At 43.1% G+C, this 16,536-nt stretch overlaps 1 protein-coding gene across 1 annotated transcript; it reads right to left on the bottom strand.

Moving 5' to 3' along the window:
• Positions 1–426: 426 nt before the first annotated feature.
• On the bottom strand, positions 427–2,475 carry LOC110612325 (transcription factor MYB111). The gene is made up of 3 exons (XM_021753078.2): positions 2,179–2,475; positions 1,901–2,030; positions 427–1,441 (listed from the first exon to the last, which is right to left on the bottom strand). The coding sequence occupies exons 1-3, from the start codon at positions 2,309–2,311 to the stop codon at positions 622–624; spliced, it is 1,083 nt and encodes a 360-aa protein (XP_021608770.1). The 5' UTR covers positions 2,312–2,475; the 3' UTR covers positions 427–621.
• Positions 2,476–16,536: the final 14,061 nt, after the last annotated feature.

The raw sequence follows: 16,536 nt of genomic DNA on the forward strand, positions 1-16,536 counted from the left end.
AGCGCACCCATTTCCGATTTCTTATAATCCTCAATCTTTGAACCCGGAAAAAAAAATAATAGAATACGATGGATCGTTATATATGTACTAGTTATTTACTGATCATTGAAATAAATTGTAGGTTTTACAATCGTAAATATTCATATGAGATCCATCGTGATTAATAGCTATAACTATAAAATCTGTTCCACCCACTGTAATCTATAACTATAACAGTCGATCATGATAGAATTTACATAAAATTCAGAGGTTATATTTAATTTATGAAAAATATTGATTATACTTTATTACCACAACAACCAAATCGCACAATGTTTTGCCTTTTAATGGAAAATGACTGCATTCACAGAGTAGGACCAGAGACAACATTGAATTGTCTCAGTTGAAAAAGGCCCAGCACAGCCAATCTAAAGAACGAAAAAGAAAAAACAGGAACACCTCAGCAGACTATATCATAAGAATCAAAATGACAAGATAACTACAAATTTCTAAAGATTGAACAATCCTACTGCCAACAAATTCATCAATTCAAAATTCCCAAATCGCTAAATTACAAAACAGATACATATAAATTCACTTCAGAGGAAAAAAAAAAAAAAAAAAAAAAACTATCCACTGTCATTAGCCCCGTAACCATGACATGAATTTGTCACCTTCGTCCCATAGTTCCTTTATTATTGCACTGTCATCTATGGATCCTGTACTGTCCCAATCAAAGCTCAGATCGTACCAATCTTCATCAAATGATATTGATGATCCAGAATTATACAATTCCCCACCTTCTGCGTTTGGGCTCCAACCATTACTACTGCAGCTTTCATTTGCTGCAGCCACTGTTTCTGGACCCATCACTTCTCCATCTCCTCTCCCTAATTCATCAACCTTCTTTTCTTCTCTCTCTTTATCATCAATAGTATCGAAATCCCCACTTGGATTCACAGGTTCACATTCCAGAACATATTTAAGGCGATTTATTTCACTGTCTAGCCATTCATATGGTCCCCAACTCTCTGATTCTGCTACTGCATTTAATTTCTCACCGTTATCTATGCACGAGGAAGAACCCTTTAGCTCGCTGGTGGAGCTCTCTGGGACCAAACCCATTATTTGGCTTCCATGGTCAAATGATCCTGTAGAGTTATCATTAGAAGATGGTGGTGGTTCAGAACCTTCAGGCACTACTGCTTCAGTCAGCGTTTCAGTTTTAGGCGTGGTGGATACTGATATTGATGTGTTTTCTTTGTGTCTTTTTCTGGTTGCTGATCTAGACTTGCGTGGTCCAGCTATTTTGGCAATGTTTATGGAGACGGTGGTGGTGCCGGCGGTGGGTAGGGAACCATGCTTGGAAAAGCTGTAAATTTTTCTGCTTAAATGAGAGTTCCAGTAATTCTTTATCTCGTTGTCGGTTCTTCCTGGCAAATGGGCAGCGATCAAAGACCATCTGTGACAGAATAAATACCATTGTAGTCTGTGTAAACGCTGCTGATGATTCATAAATAATGTTACAGATAACTGATTTTTCATTTTATTTTTGATTTCAGAGAAGAAGGAGCAAGTTAGTTTCATGTTCTTGCAAAGAAGTTGGATAGAATTGTAATGTTTTGTAATAAGTTACTAGAAATCAAATTATAAAATATCCAAGAAAGAAATGTTGTAGCTTTTATATAGTGCTTGGTTTCCGATTGTTGTCATATTCTTGAAAATTATATGCTACAACCAATGGTGGTGATTTTATGTGGATAATCCTACAGCGAATCAAAATTTATCTTCTTGTTACTATGCAACCAATATCAGCTGACTGAAGCTTTTAGGTTTTCAAGTCAAAATCATGCTAGTTGTAGTGGGATGAACAGAAAGGGTTTGTAACTATAAACAGAAAAGGTTGAAAATTTTTGGATACCTGTTACCCAAAGCTGTGTGCAACTTAACAATGGTTTCTTCCTCTTCTTTGGTGATGTTTCCTCTCTTCAAATCAGCTCTTAAGTAATTAATCCATCTTAGTCTGCAGCTTTTACCACACCTTAGCAACCCTAAAATAGCATTCTTTCACTTACCATTTAACACATAATCATAGATAAGGAAATTAAATGCATTTTGATCGTAAAATAATTTAATCTGTATGCATTTTTTCTTACGTTATGTTCTAGAAATTAAATTATTTACAATTTGAAAGTTTACCTGCATTCTTGGGTAGTGATCTCCATGAACCTTCTCCATTGGCTAGAATGTATTTTGTCAAGATTTCATCTTCTTCAGCCGTCCATCTCCCTTTCTTTAATCCCACTTTCTCACAGCATGGTGCTCTTCCCATTTCTTCTTTATCCTTTCTGTAACAGTATCAAGGCTAAGCTTACTTTACTAGAAGAGGAGTTTTTTTCTTCTTTTCGTTTGTTTCCCGAGAAAGAGAGAGAAGCTGATGAGAACTAGCAACTAAGGGTCGTGTTTTGTAGGTTTTGCAGTGGCTTTTGGCTATATAAAAGCTGGTGGGGAGTGAAACGATGGAGATGATTTAGAAATTTTGCCAATGGTGATAGGACATGCCACGTCTACCATTCAAGTTCTCATAGTTTTGTCCTTCCGTACTTAGTAGCTCTAGATTGTTGTTTATGGTATCATCGAATCTCATTGCACAATTCTATGATATACCCACTAAAATTAATAAAAAATTAATTTTATTATAAAATGTAGGATTGTGTTATTATATTGGATGGTCTTGCAACTTAAATGTAAGAGAAGGGACTAAATTGTAATATTATTACTACTAAGTTTGTATTTAAGATTGAGTTGGTGTAAGTAGTAGTTTTGCATGGGTGTTTAATTTAACAAAATGAAAACAGAGATTGAATAACAGAGCTGAGTCGCCAGTCCACCCACCTCTCTATTAAGGAGTTAAAGAAAAGGGAAATGCTGCAATAGACCCACTTGTTCTTTGTCCTTTGGCAGTTGAATTTGTTGAGAAATTAATTAATGGGTATTATGAAACAGTTGGATACTATGCGATGTTGAGGTCCCCAGTCCTCACTATACCATAAAAGCACAGCTTAGCTTACTGTGACTATGAGCTTCCATCCATCTCATTTCATGTTCTTTGTTGCTCCCATACAAATCCTTTTCCCAGCAAGTTGGACGACTTGTCCCAACCACCATTCTATTTTCAAATCATTTTTTGTTCCTATAATAAATTAAAAACAAAAATTTATTTATTCTCTACTGAAATGTAGCTCTCAACATGTCTAGTACTTTTTAAGGACGAAGGGAAAAAATTGTGATTGGCTGAGGAGAGAAAGGTTAAAAAAAAAAAAAAAAGACTTTTTATCCATTAAAGTTAAAATATATATATATACCATATAAGTATATATATTAACATTTAATAAAAAAATTAAAAACACTTACCACGTCTCAAATTACAGTAAGGTAATATATTTTTATATATTTTTAAATATTTAAAATATAATTACTGATGACCGCTGGATTTATCCGTCCCATACGAGACCGGGCCGATAGTAGCAGCTCACAATCAGGAGGCTCCTAAGCTCCCAAATAAGTCAGACCCAACCCGTTCATTCTCCTGATCGGACTCCTATTCAAGTCACTGAATCAGATCGACCCGGCCCATTTCAGTCTCAAAGCCAGCCCTTTCCTAAGTTTCGGTCCTTTTCCCTCAAACCCGGTCACTAGAAGAAGAGACTGCGGGTCCTGTCATTTCGCAGCCCCGTCCACTCGCACGCCGAAGGGAATTAAATGCTTGCCTGACACAGAGAGGGTTCTGGAGTTATCCGTACGTATGGACCTGCACCAAGGAGTAGGTGGTCCTATAGCGGAAAGGCCATCTCGCGTGAGGGAGAAGAAAGAAGATAAAAGGGAGGAAACACTCTCCTCTGGGGCTAAGTTTTTTCTAAGTTAACAAAACCCTTATAAAACCCTATTTTTCTGGATCTCAGATCATCAATTGGCGCCGTCTGTGGGAACGAAGGAGATCTTTTCATTGCTGGAGTTTCACTCTTACAATACCCACTGAGATCCATGATGGCTAACCACAACGAAAACAATCTTGTCAACACCCCTAATGACCTGAGCCCCGCTCAGGAGGGACAACAGTTCTCTTTTTCCAGTCCCACAACACCAAACAATCAAACACCAATTCCCTTCAACCCCTCGCCAAGCTTGGTAGGGAACGCGCCTGGAGCTGCTCTATCCAACCAGGACCTTCAAACCATGGCCCTCCAACTACAAAATACCGCTCACTGGTTGGGGCAGATGATGCAACAAAGGGGCCTTAACACCCCGGTGAATGTGTTGCCAGTGGTAGAAGAACCCAGAACCAATGAACCTCACCAACCTACCCTCAATCCTCCTCAAACAACCAGCCGAGAAACAGGAGAGAGAAGCAGGAGAGCGGGCGGAGAAGTAGAGCCAGAGGCAAGGGTTCACGGAAGGAGGGTGAGGGAGTTAATTGAGAATGACGAGGCCGATAGTTATTCTGTCGGAACAACCAAGTGGACGAGAAGCGAAGTGGAGGAAGAGGAGTACCGCCGGGAGAAGAAACCCAGGCAGGAGGAGGAGAGTGTAGACCAAAAGCTGCACAAGATGAGAGAGCAACTCTTGGCCGAGTTGGGAATGAAGGATCAGTGTAACGACCCGGAAATCCGACCCGTTACCGGCGCTAGGATCCAGATCGGCTTAAGGCCGCCGGGACCCGTAGCAAGCCTACATACCTCCTGTAAACCTGTGGAATCCCATACATAATAACATATACATGATCTGTAAAAATTTTTCTTTTCTCTTATCCAAGCAAAACCTGTGCATGCACAAAATCATACATAAACCCCACACTGGAGTCCTCATCAAATACTCCAATGGGGTATCATCATCATACATATCAGCTTGGATAATCATGGTCATTAACATCATTACTCATTAAACACTCTGTACATAATGGGGATTCACACACCTCTAGGTCAAGCACTACTATAATCCTCAATACATCATCAAATCATTCATTACATTACATGGTCATAAATACTCATTACATCATGTTCATGTCCACTACTATCTATTACAACATACATGACTTAACTTCACTCTAGCCGACTTCCTGATCTATCCTGTACCTGCAACTCTGGGGATAAAGGGAGTGGGGTGAGCTACTAGAGCCCAGTGAGTAGAATAATAAAACATCAATTTAAATCATGCTTTCATGTATGCGCCATAACACAAACATTTCACAACAAGGATGAACTTGTCACCATTTAGCCCCTATCTTTCTTACTTATACATGCCGGGGGCGTAGAGCCGTAGCAGGCACACCCGGACTTTCATAATCAGTCATAGTGCCAGGGGCGTAGAGCCGTAGCAGGCACACCTGGACTCACATAGGCTATCATGACATACAAGGGCTAATGGATCATTCAACATCCATCCACATCAACAACAAAGTATGCAATGCAACATATTCGTGAATTCTAATGCATACAACCTAATATATCTCATGGCATTCATGATGCGTGAATCATGCTAAAACATTTCATTAATTTGCTTTAAAACTTAGAGTTTATTCCACTCACCTCTGGCTAGCTCTGAAGAGACTCTGAAGCAGCTGGCTCACTGCTGGGGGTCTCGGTTCCTCGGGTCCGAACCTACACAGGTGGACTCAAATGAGGGACCAAACATACATGAATATGACTCTAAAATACTCCCCAAAAACCCCCTAAAACATCCTGAAAACATCACATGAAAACATGCAAGAAATGGCTGAACAGGGCACTTTCGGCGGCAGGTTCGGCGGCCGAAAGTCCCTCTGCAGCCGAAAGTCATGCAGGTTCGGCGGCACTTTCGGCGGCCGAACCTCCCAGACAGAGACGAAACTTGAGTTTCGGGGGCAGGCTTCGGCAGCCGAAACTGCCTCCACAAGGGGGTTCGGCGGCCGAAAGTCACTTCGGCGGCCGAACCTGAGTTTCTGCCGAAGGGCAGAAACTTGGCTCCCTTGTGTCCACAGCCTCCAAAACGCCTCAAAACATGCATAAACTTGTTTCTACACATGCATACACATCATACATCACACCTAGGGGTCTCAAACTATAATATACCCCAACTACAACACTTCAAACAACACATTTCCAACATACATTGTTCAAATCACAACATAAACCCATAAACCTAACAACAAGCCTAAACATGCATTCTACCCCATCAACTTGCATAAAACTTTCATAAAACATAAAAGAAGCATAGATCGAAGCTTACCTCTTGAAGATCGAGAGGAAGAACGACCCTAGCTCGGAAAATGGAGGGATTTAGCTCCAAGACTTCCAAGCTCCAAACTTGCTTAAAAACACTCAAAAACTTTTGTGGAACCTTAAAACTCAAAGAAAATGGTGGGGATTGAAGGAAAAACACAAGATTTGGGAGAGGGAGGTCGGAAGCTTGCTGTGGCTGAAAATGGGAGAAAACTCTCCCATTTCGGCTAAGTGCCCCTTTTATAGGTGGCTGGCCAGGCCACGTTCGGGGGCCGAAAGTGCCTCCGCATGCATGCAAGGTTCGGCGGCCGAACTTGGAGTTCGGCGGCCGAACCTGCATTTCCCTCACTCAAAATTTTCGGGCGCCTAAAGTCCCTCCGAAAGCATGTATGTTCGGCGGCCGAACTTCGGAGTTCGGCGGCTGAACCTGGGTTTTCCTCCAAAGATTTTTCATGCAAAAACTCATTTAATTTCTTACTTAAAAACATGAAATACATGAAAACATTTCATAAAATCATAGTTTTACCCTTCTAGAGGTTTCCAACATCCGAGGTCCCACCGGACGGTAGGGATTCCGATACCGGAGTCTAGCCGGGTATTACAATCAGAATCAAACCCTCTTGCCCACCTCTTCAACCTTCTCGAAGTGGGTGCAGCAGGAGATCGTCCCCAAGAAGTTTATGATGCCTCCTATGGCAGCATATGACGGGGCTGGCAACCCGAGGGAGCATGTTCTCAACTACAAAACTTTTATGGAGTTGCAGACTCTGTCAGATGCCTTGATGTGCAAAGTATTCCCTACAACTCTGACAGGACCAGCGCGGGCGTGGTTTAACAGCCTGGAAGCGGGGAGCATCAGGAGTTTCGGAGATCTGGCCAACACCTTCATCAGCCGGTTCATAGCCGGAGTGCCAGCAGAGAGAAAGACCAGTTACTTGGAGACGGTCAAGCAGAGGAAGGATGAATCGCTGAGGGAGTACATGGCCCGTTTCAACACAGAGTCCCTACAGATCCCCGAGCTGGATGAGAGTCGGGCAGTAGAAGCCATGAAGAAAGGGACGACCTCGCCCAGTTCTTTGGCTCGTTGAGCAGGAAACCCCCGACCTCACTGGCAGAACTCATGAAGAGGGCGGAGAAATACATAAGGCAGGATGATGCCTTAATGACGAGCAGGTTTGCCAAAGTGGCAGAAGACAGAGGAAAAGCCCCCGAAGAAAAGAGGTCGGAAAGGCAGGAGAAGAAGCAAGGCAGAAGACCTGAAACCTACAGACAGCCCTGGGAGCGAAGAGACCAAAGACCCCACCCTCCAAGGGTCCCAGAATAGAAATCGCTCCCTCCGTGGATTCCAGAGAGCCTGACCCCGCTCAACGCCTCCAGAGCCGAGGTGCTCATGGCAATACAGGACAAGGAGTTCATTCAATGGCCCAGACCTATGAAAGCTGAAGCAAATCAGCGAGATCCTGACAAATATTGTCAGTATCATCGTACATACGGCCATGACACCGACAACTGCTACCAGTTGATTGCTGAGATCGAGAGACTGATAAAGAGGGGACACCTCAGAAACTTTATGAAGAAACCGGAGGGGCAGAGGTCTCAGCGCAATCCAGCGGTGCAAACCTCCAGGAGAGCGGGAGCAGGACCAGTGAATGATGGGTCCAGTGGGACCATCAACATAATTGTCGGAGGGTCAGGAGGTCGGATGAGCTGAAGAGGAAAAAAGAGGAGTCAAGAAGGGGAAAGCAGCAGTGCCGAGATCATGCAGGTCGTCGAGCACTCTTCAGTGGCCATCACTTTCTCTTCGGAGGATGCTCAGGGTGTTTAGATGCCTCATGACGATGCCCTTGTCATTGAAGCCGTCATTCACAACTACCGCGGGTGAAGAAGATCTTGGTGGATGATGGAAGCAAGGTGAACCTGCTACCCTACAGAGTTTTTCAACAAATGGGAATCCCTGAGGAACAGTTGGTCCGGGATCAGGCACCAGTCAAGGGGATTGGAGGAATCCCAGTACCCGTGGAAGGGAAGATAAAACTGGCTCTCACTTTAGGCGGAGCGCCAAGAACTCGCACCCACTACACGGTGTTCTTGGTGGTCAAACTCCCCCTGAGCTACAACGCGATACTGGGAAGACCTGCACTGTTCGATTTCGAGGCCGTCACAAGCATCAGATACTTGGCCATGAAATTCCCAACAGAGGCAGGAGTGGGAGTAGTCCGGGGAAGGCAAGAAGAAGCAAGAGCGGTATACCTAGCCACAGTGTCAGAACCAAGCTCGGCGGGAGAGAAGCTCGACTCTGAAGTGCTAGAGATCAGGGACGAAAAGAAAGAGGCTAGGACAGAGCAGGTCGGAGAGCTGGAGACTTTTCCCTTATCAAAAGTAGAGACAGATAAGGTCTTCAGTCTTAACGCCGGCCTCACTGAAGAGCAGAAAACTAAAGTCATGGCCCTGATCCGAGGTCACGCGTCAAGCTTCGCCTGTAAGCCTTCTGACATGCCCGGGATTGACCCCTAGGTGATGATGCACAAGCTGAATGTCCTCTCTGAAGCTAGACCGGTGAAGCAGAAGAAAAGGGTGGTAGGAAAGGAGAAGCAACAGGCCACCAGGGAGGAAGTACGGAAGTTAGAAGAGGCAGGCTTTATCAGGGAAGTCATGTACCCACAGTGGTTAGCAAATCCTATATTAGTCAAAAAAGCCAATAGCAAATATAGGATGTGCATAGATTTTACTGACCTGAATCAAGCATGTCCTAAAGATTGTTACCCCCTCCCTGATATTAATAAAATGGTCGATTCCACGGCCGGTTTTGATTACATGTCGTCTTTGGATGCTATGTCTAGGTATCACCAAATTCCAATGGACAGGTCGGATGAAGAAAAAATCTCGTTCATAACGGAAGAAATGTAGAAGATTTTCAAAGACTGAAGAATGCTGGGGCAACATACCAAAGACTGATGAACAAGATTTTCAAAAATCAGATCGGCAGAAATGTAGAAGTGTATGTAGATGATATGGTGGTCAAAAGCCCAACCTTCCAACAGCACATGGTAGATCTGAGGGAGGTATTCGAGGTGCTCGAACAGTACAGAATGAGGCTGAACCCAGCGAAATGTGCCTTCTTCATCAGGGGAGGAAAATTCTTGGGGTACATGGTAAGTGGGAAAGGCATTGAGCCCAATCCTGAGAAAGTGGAAGCTATCTTGAACATGCCAGAGCCAACTTGCGTAAGAGACATCTAGAGACTTACCGGGAGAGTGGTGGCACTCAATCGCTTCATGTCGAGGTCGGCTGAAAGATGCTTGCCGTTTTTTAAGAAGCTGAGGAAAGTGCCAAACTTCGAATGGACCAAGGACTGCCGAGAAGCTTTCAAGGAGCTCAAAAGTTATCTTAGCTCGCCTTATGTGCTCAGCAGTCCTATAGAGGGAGAAGAGCTCCTGATTTATTTATCAGCCTCAGAACAAGCCGTCAGTGCCGTGTTGGTTAGGGTGGAAGAAGGGGAGCAAAAGCCTGTCTTCTATGTCAGCAATGTACTTAAAGATGCCGAGATCAGATATTTGAACATCGAGAAGATTGCATATGCTCTGTTGCTAGCGGTTTGGAAGTTCAGGGTCTATCTGGAAAGCCACCAGGGAGTAGTCATGACAAACCAACCTCTGAAGAAGATTCTGCACAGGCCGAAAACCTCAGGTCAAATGCTGGCTTGGTCCATTGAGATTAACCCTTATTGTCTAGAGTACCGACCTCGGACATCTATAAAGTCTCAGGCCCTGGCTGATTTCATAGCAGAGTGCACATTCAATGAAGAACAAAAGGGGCCGGGTAAGCTAACTTCTGAAGCATCGGGAGAGGAGACAGAGGGGCAGTCCTCTCAGGAATTCGACTGGAAACTATACGTAGATGGGGCATCAGGCACCGGGGGCAGTGGTGCTGGAATACTGCTGAAGGGACCTGGAGAATTTAAGGTTTGCTATGCCCTACACCTAGAATTCAAGGCCTCCAATAATGTGGCAGAGTACGAAGCCCTAATAAATGGGATGCTGGTAGCAATAGAGGTGAGGGCGACCGACCTCGAAGTGAATAGTGACTCCCAGCTGGTGGTTAATCAGATAACCGGGGCATATCAGGCCAGAGACCCAACCATGCAGAATTACCTGGCAAAGGTAAAAGCCATAGAAGCCGAGCTCAAGGGTCAGGGAGTCACAGTTAAATACCAAAGAATACCCCGAGAGGAGAATGAGGAAGAAGACTTGCTCAATCGGTTGACCAAAGAAGAACTAGAACAACTTCCTGATGAGGTATACATACAGTATGTCAGCACACCTGCTTTTAATAAAACAGTTACTATATTTCAGGTGGAGCAAAACCAGAACTGGATGACCTCGTACTTGGAATACCTAGAAAAAGGAAAGCTTCCCAAAGATAAGAACGAAGCAAAAAAGATAGCAGCTCGCGCCGCTAACTATCAGGCAGTAAGGGGGACTTTGTAAAGAAGGGGGAAATCTAGCCCGTGGCTCTGATGTGTAAGCCCGGAGGAGGCAATAAAGGTAATGGAAGAGATATACAGGGGAATATGTGGAGCTCATGAAGGAGCAGAAACGCTGGCTAATAAGATATTCAGGCAAGGATACTACTGGCCTACTGTCAAGAAGGAGGCAGAAGAGTTCGTCTGGAGGTGTGATGTATGCCAGAGGTTTGCCAACGCCATCAATGTCCCAGCCACTCCTCAGTCCAGCATATCCAGCCCGTGGCTGTTCTCACAATGGGAAATAAACATCCTGGGACCATTTTCCAAAACCATGGGGCAGAAAAAGTTTGTAGTGGTGGCTGTGGAGTACTTCTCAAAATGGCCAGAGGAGGCAATCCCCACAATCACGACCCGCAAGATGATAGATTTTGTATGGGGGAATATCATCTGCAGGTTTGGAATACCGAGGGTGCTCATCTCAGATAACGGCAGACAATTCGACTGCAGTGCCTTTAGAGCGTTTACAATAAACATGGGCATATGGCACAAATTCTCCTCAATAGCTCATCCTTAGACCAACGGCCAGACGGAGGTCACCAACAGAGCCATCCTCCAGGGGTTAAAAAAGAGGCTGGATAGGGCAAAGGCAAACTAGGCAGAAGAACTCAACAGCATCTTGTGGACACTCCGAACTACCCCCAGGTCACCCACTAAAGAAACGCCTTTTGCACTTGCATTTGGCACTGAAGCCGTAGTCCCAATTGAGTTACAAGTCCCTACACACCGGGTCCAGTTTAATGATGAGAACGCGAATAGTGATAAGCTGAGAAGCAACCTTGATGCCCTAGAGGAAGTCAAGGAGGAAGCCCAAATCCGAACTGCCGCTTATCAACAAAGAGCGGCCCGTTATTACAATCAAAGGGTCAGGGAAAGAAGTCTGAAGGTAGGAGACTTGGCCCTGAGAAACTTGGAGGATACAGGAAAAAGAGCGGCAATAGGCAAGTTGGTACTGACCTGGGAGGGCCCTTTCAGAATAACAAAAGTGATCAAGCCGGGGGTATATTGAATCGAGGATATGCAGGGAAACCCTAAGCCTCACGCCTGGAATATCCAGCACCTAAAGAGGTACTTCCCTTAGAATATTTGTAAAAAGAAATTCTTGTACTATGAAAACATGAATGAATGGAATAACACCACCTTTTGACAAAGCAATGATTATCTCTATTACTGTGAGTATTAACTCTCTCAGAAAAAGAAAAGAACAGATCCCAGAAGACCTCAATGAGGTAGGTGACCGGGCTCTCAAAGTACCCCTGCCACCAGAAAACTGGCAGAGATGACGAAGCGGCAGCAAGGCCACAGAGCCTGAATCTTACAGAAGACATCAAGGAGGTACAAGACCAGGATCCCCAAGATCTCCCGGAGCAAAAACGGCCAGTGAGATCCCCAAGATCTCCCGGAGCAAAAACGGCCGGCGAAGATCTCAAAGATCTCCCGGAGCGACAAAGGCCGTGATCCCCAAAGAATCTCTCGGCGTCACATGCTCACAGCAAACAGCGGCATGCAGAGACAACATGCAAAAACAACTCATAAAAACACAGTGACGGACCCTGAATCACCAATGAAAGACCAGACCCCGACCTCCCAAAGGAGCTCGGGACCTAAGAGGAACAGACTCTGATCTCGCAGCCAAAGGAGGCAAAATGTCGTGCCGACCTCAAAAAGATGTTAAGGCAGATATAAAAGGTCTAAATCCGACCCCCAAAAAAAAATTAATTAATTGCCGACACTAAACCAGTTCGACTAACTTGGAGAAAGATCTAAGTAGCAAAGGACTCAACCGAGGCCTACCTAAGCACTGAATCATCAGACGAAAGACGACAAGGGGCCAGAAGTGCCGACCTGAAAACACGAACTCAGAAAACCAAGCAAAAGAAAGCCGAGCTCAGAAAGCTCAAAAATCAAACTGAAGAAAATAGACCTCCTATAAGCTAAGAAAAAGTCCAATGACGTGAGAAGATAAGGCCTCAGCCTCAAATCCTGTCGGAATAGAACTAAAACTAAGAAGGCCAACCCTGTTTATCCCCTTAAAAGGTACATGATCCATTTTACTTTGATTATACAAAGACTATACGCCTGAGATCATATGCATGAAGTAATGAAAAGAAAATTGAGGACGACTAATCAACTGTTAAAAACCGAGCTCATGTTGAGGACCTAAGGGGGTCAGAACCCGTAAAGGAGCACAGCTCAGAGTCTTATCCTTACGGTAAATCCAGCTCGAAAAAAAGCCTACAGGTGAGACGACCCCTGTGAAATTGAAGAAATTTACAAGCTAGAACCCAAGTCTTGGGCTAAGTCTTCAGCCCTGGTTAGCTTAAAAGTAAGCGGTAAGAGACTGTGTGCTCAATTCCTTATGAATTACGGGGAATAGATTGAGTATTTCATTCTGAAAAATTTTTTGAACAAATTGTGCTTGTAATAGTTTAGATAGCTCGGTAGAGTATTAAAAGGCAGACAAAGGCAAAAACAATTCAAGCATAAACACAAGACAGGAAATAACTCAGGTATGAACATGAAGTAAGAGACATAAATAAATTTTCATTAAAAGAAAAATATATTACAGCCTATTCTCATCACCTACGCGGGATAGAAGGAAGATCGTCCTTAAAGGACTTACATGCCTAAGGGCACTATCATCTACATAATCTGCATTTATACTATCTACATTGCTGATTGTGGGAGACCCAGCACTCTCTGGCTCAGACCTCCTAGTACCCTCAAAAGGAAATTCAAGCCGGATAAAAGAGAACCTTCAACGACAACAAATGGGATATGACCCTTGGCAAATTCAGTAGCGTTGTCACCCTTTTGCTTACTTAAAGCAGCACAAGAAAGCCAGTAAAGCATTCTGAGAGGCAATGGAACAAGTAAATATTGCAAACCTACACGCATACTATGTTGGACTAATTTTAGCAAATTACCCTTGCTTCCTGGTTTAAACATAGCCATCAACGCATTGCCCCTACTTACATATTTGTAAGCTAAACTTTGAATATTACGGAACACATATCGAAAAGCATCAACGGAAGCTTGACTGAGCGCAGCAGATCTCTGTTTCTCATAGCAGAAGCGCTCTACATCAAAATCAACAGCAAACTGATCATCTTCACCATTCCCAGCAAGGAAATCCTAACACGAATCTACCATGATCTGCTTTATATTACATGTGTGAGCCGCATCTTGTATTCCACAATAAACTTCAGAAATCATGCTATTTCCTGAATTTGAGTCAGGAGCAGACATCAGAGAAACCACGGGAGCGTCCCTTTTCTTCTCAAGAGGAGGGAGGACAGGAGCCGATCTCCTAGAAGCCCGGGACTCCTTCGGAATGGGAACCGAGACAGGCACTTCGGTAGGGGCAGGACGCTTGCCCCCGACCTCCTCCGCTACACTCCCGCCATCTGCAGAACCGGACTCCCTCTCCTCTGTAACCTGAACACCCTCGACTGGGGCCCCCTGAACATTCCCCACAGGCGCGATCTTAGTCTCACTTGCAAGGACCTTCACCTCAGCTGTGGAAGTCTCGAGTCCCCCTCTGAGAGCACCACCAGAGGGCAAGACAGGCTTCGTCCCCATCAACACGGAGTTCTCACTCGATCTCGAAGTCCGTGGAGACCTAGAGGCTTGAACAGCTTAAGTGGCCGAGCCCGACTTGTTGCAGCTTGATGACCTTGAAGATTTAGCATCTCGAGGGCCCGGTTTCGGAGCTTGGCCAGGAGCAGGGGAAGGAGGCCGGAAAGACGACTTGGACGATCTTACTTCGGCCACTTGTTGGGAAGTCTCCCCTCTCGATCGCCCCACCAGGAAGGCGCCCGAGGCAGTAGTCATGTCTTACCAGGAGAGCACGAAATTCTTAGAGGGCTTAATCTGATCCATTTTCATTTCAGAAGCTGTAAAAAACCCAAAATCGGGGCAAGTCAGAAGACTTCTCAACGAAAATCACAAAAGCAAGATTAAAACGGGCCTCCACGAGGGACAAAGTAATAAGATTTTTGGCTCGTCTTGACCCCCCTGAGGGAGGCGATGAACAGACACGCCGTGGGTGTGAACTCCTAGCTCAGACAAACAGATTCAAAGGAAGACAAAATCAAGCTCACATCTTTCTGAGAGTCGATTAAACCATAAGGATGAGGATCGAGGAGAACGATAGGGGAGATATCTAGGTATTTCCTGGGAATGAAGTTTCAGATGTTAGACGGGGTGATGCTAAACTCCAGGTTGGCGACATCCGAGAGATTAGAGCTATCCCTGGTAAAAGAAGAAACGTACCATGAAAATAAAGACAGGGGAACGCAGATGGCAGCATGCACGAATGACCAAGGAAAGCAGGAACTAGGAGAAGACAGAGAAAATTTGGAAATCGATATGACGATAAGGTGAAAGGGTGTTCTGAGGCAAACTGTATTTAGATGGCGTGGTCATAATGATTTTCGGTATTTACCCCCTCATTAGTTGGGTAATAACTGATGAGAAGGTAAAGGGGCATTTGATGACCGCTGGATTTCTCCGTCCCATTACGAGGCCGGGCCGATAGTAGCAGCCCACAATCAGGGGGCTCCTAAGCCCCCAAATAAGCCAGGCCCAACTCGTTCATCCTCCTGATTGGACTCCTATTCAAGTCACTCAATCAGACCGGCCCGGCCCATTTTAGTCTCAAAACCAGCCCTTTCCTAGGTTCCGGTCCTTTTCCCTCAAACCCGGTCACTAGAAGGAGAGATTGCGGGTCCCATCATTTCGCAGCCCCGTCCACTCGCACGCCGAAGGGAATTAAATGCTTGTCTGACACAGGGAGGGTCCTGGAGTTATCTGTACGTACGGACCTGCACCAAGGAGTAGGTAGTCCTATAGCGGAAAGGACATCTCGCGTGAGGGAGAAGAAAGAAGATAAAAGGGAGGAAACACTCTCATCTGGTGCTAAGTTTTTTCTAAATTCACAAAACTCTTGTAAAACCCTATTTTTCTGGATTTCAGATCATTAATTACAATATAATTCTTATAAGTTTAATAAAATTTATAATTTAAATTTTATATTTTTTAAATAGTAAATAATTTAATTTTTTTAATTTTTATTTTATTAAGTAAATATATATTCTCTTAAATTTTACCGTTATTCATAAAAAATAAATAGATTCTGAACTGTCACTTTAATTTTTTTAATTTTTAATAAAATATTTTATATTAAATATTGTTTCACCATATAAACTCCTATCAATTAATCTCTAGATTTCTATTTTATATTAAATATTTTCTCAATTCTATTGAAATAAATAAATTTAATACAATTCAAAAAATTATTATTATAAAATTTATATATTATAATAAAAAGATGTGTGAAATAAAAATAAAATATAAACACTTAAAAAAATATAAAATTTAATAGATAATTCATTAAAAATTTATTATTAGATTATAATAATTTAGTCATTTAAATTTTACTTTTTATAATAATTTAATTTTTATATTTAAAAAATAATTTTTGTAAAAATAATTGTTAACTTAACAGTATCGAAAAAGTATTTAATCTAAGTCTCCAATAAAATATTTTGATATAGATTGAAAATTAGAAATATTTAATATAAAATTGTTATAAATATTATGATATAAATTAAAAATTAGAGAATTTAGATTTAAAGGATTGAAAGTTTATATAGCAGATAAAATATTTAATATAAAATTACTATAAAATATTTTAATATATATTAAAAATTAAAAAACTTGAAGTTAATGATTTTTTTATGATTAAGAGTAAATTTTTTAGAATAAATATTTTAT

The sequence above is a fragment of the Manihot esculenta genome, chromosome 3, assembly GCF_001659605.2.
Source record: "Manihot esculenta cultivar AM560-2 chromosome 3, M.esculenta_v8, whole genome shotgun sequence".
In the NCBI taxonomy this organism is placed as follows: domain Eukaryota; kingdom Viridiplantae; phylum Streptophyta; class Magnoliopsida; order Malpighiales; family Euphorbiaceae; genus Manihot; species Manihot esculenta.

Bases quoted from the DNA above. Each gene is read 5' to 3' on its own strand.
- LOC110612325 (XM_021753078.2), bottom strand. From the start codon at position 2,311: ATGGGAAGAGCACCATGCTGTGAGAAAGTGGGATTAAAGAAAGGGAGA. The intron at 2,031-2,178 runs GTAAACTTTCAA...ATGCTATTTTAG, and splicing joins ATCACTACCCAAGAATGCAG to GGTTGCTAAGGTGTGGTAAA. The intron at 1,442-1,900 runs GTATCCAAAAAT...ATTCTGTCACAG, and splicing joins CACACAGCTTTGGGTAACAG to ATGGTCTTTGATCGCTGCCC.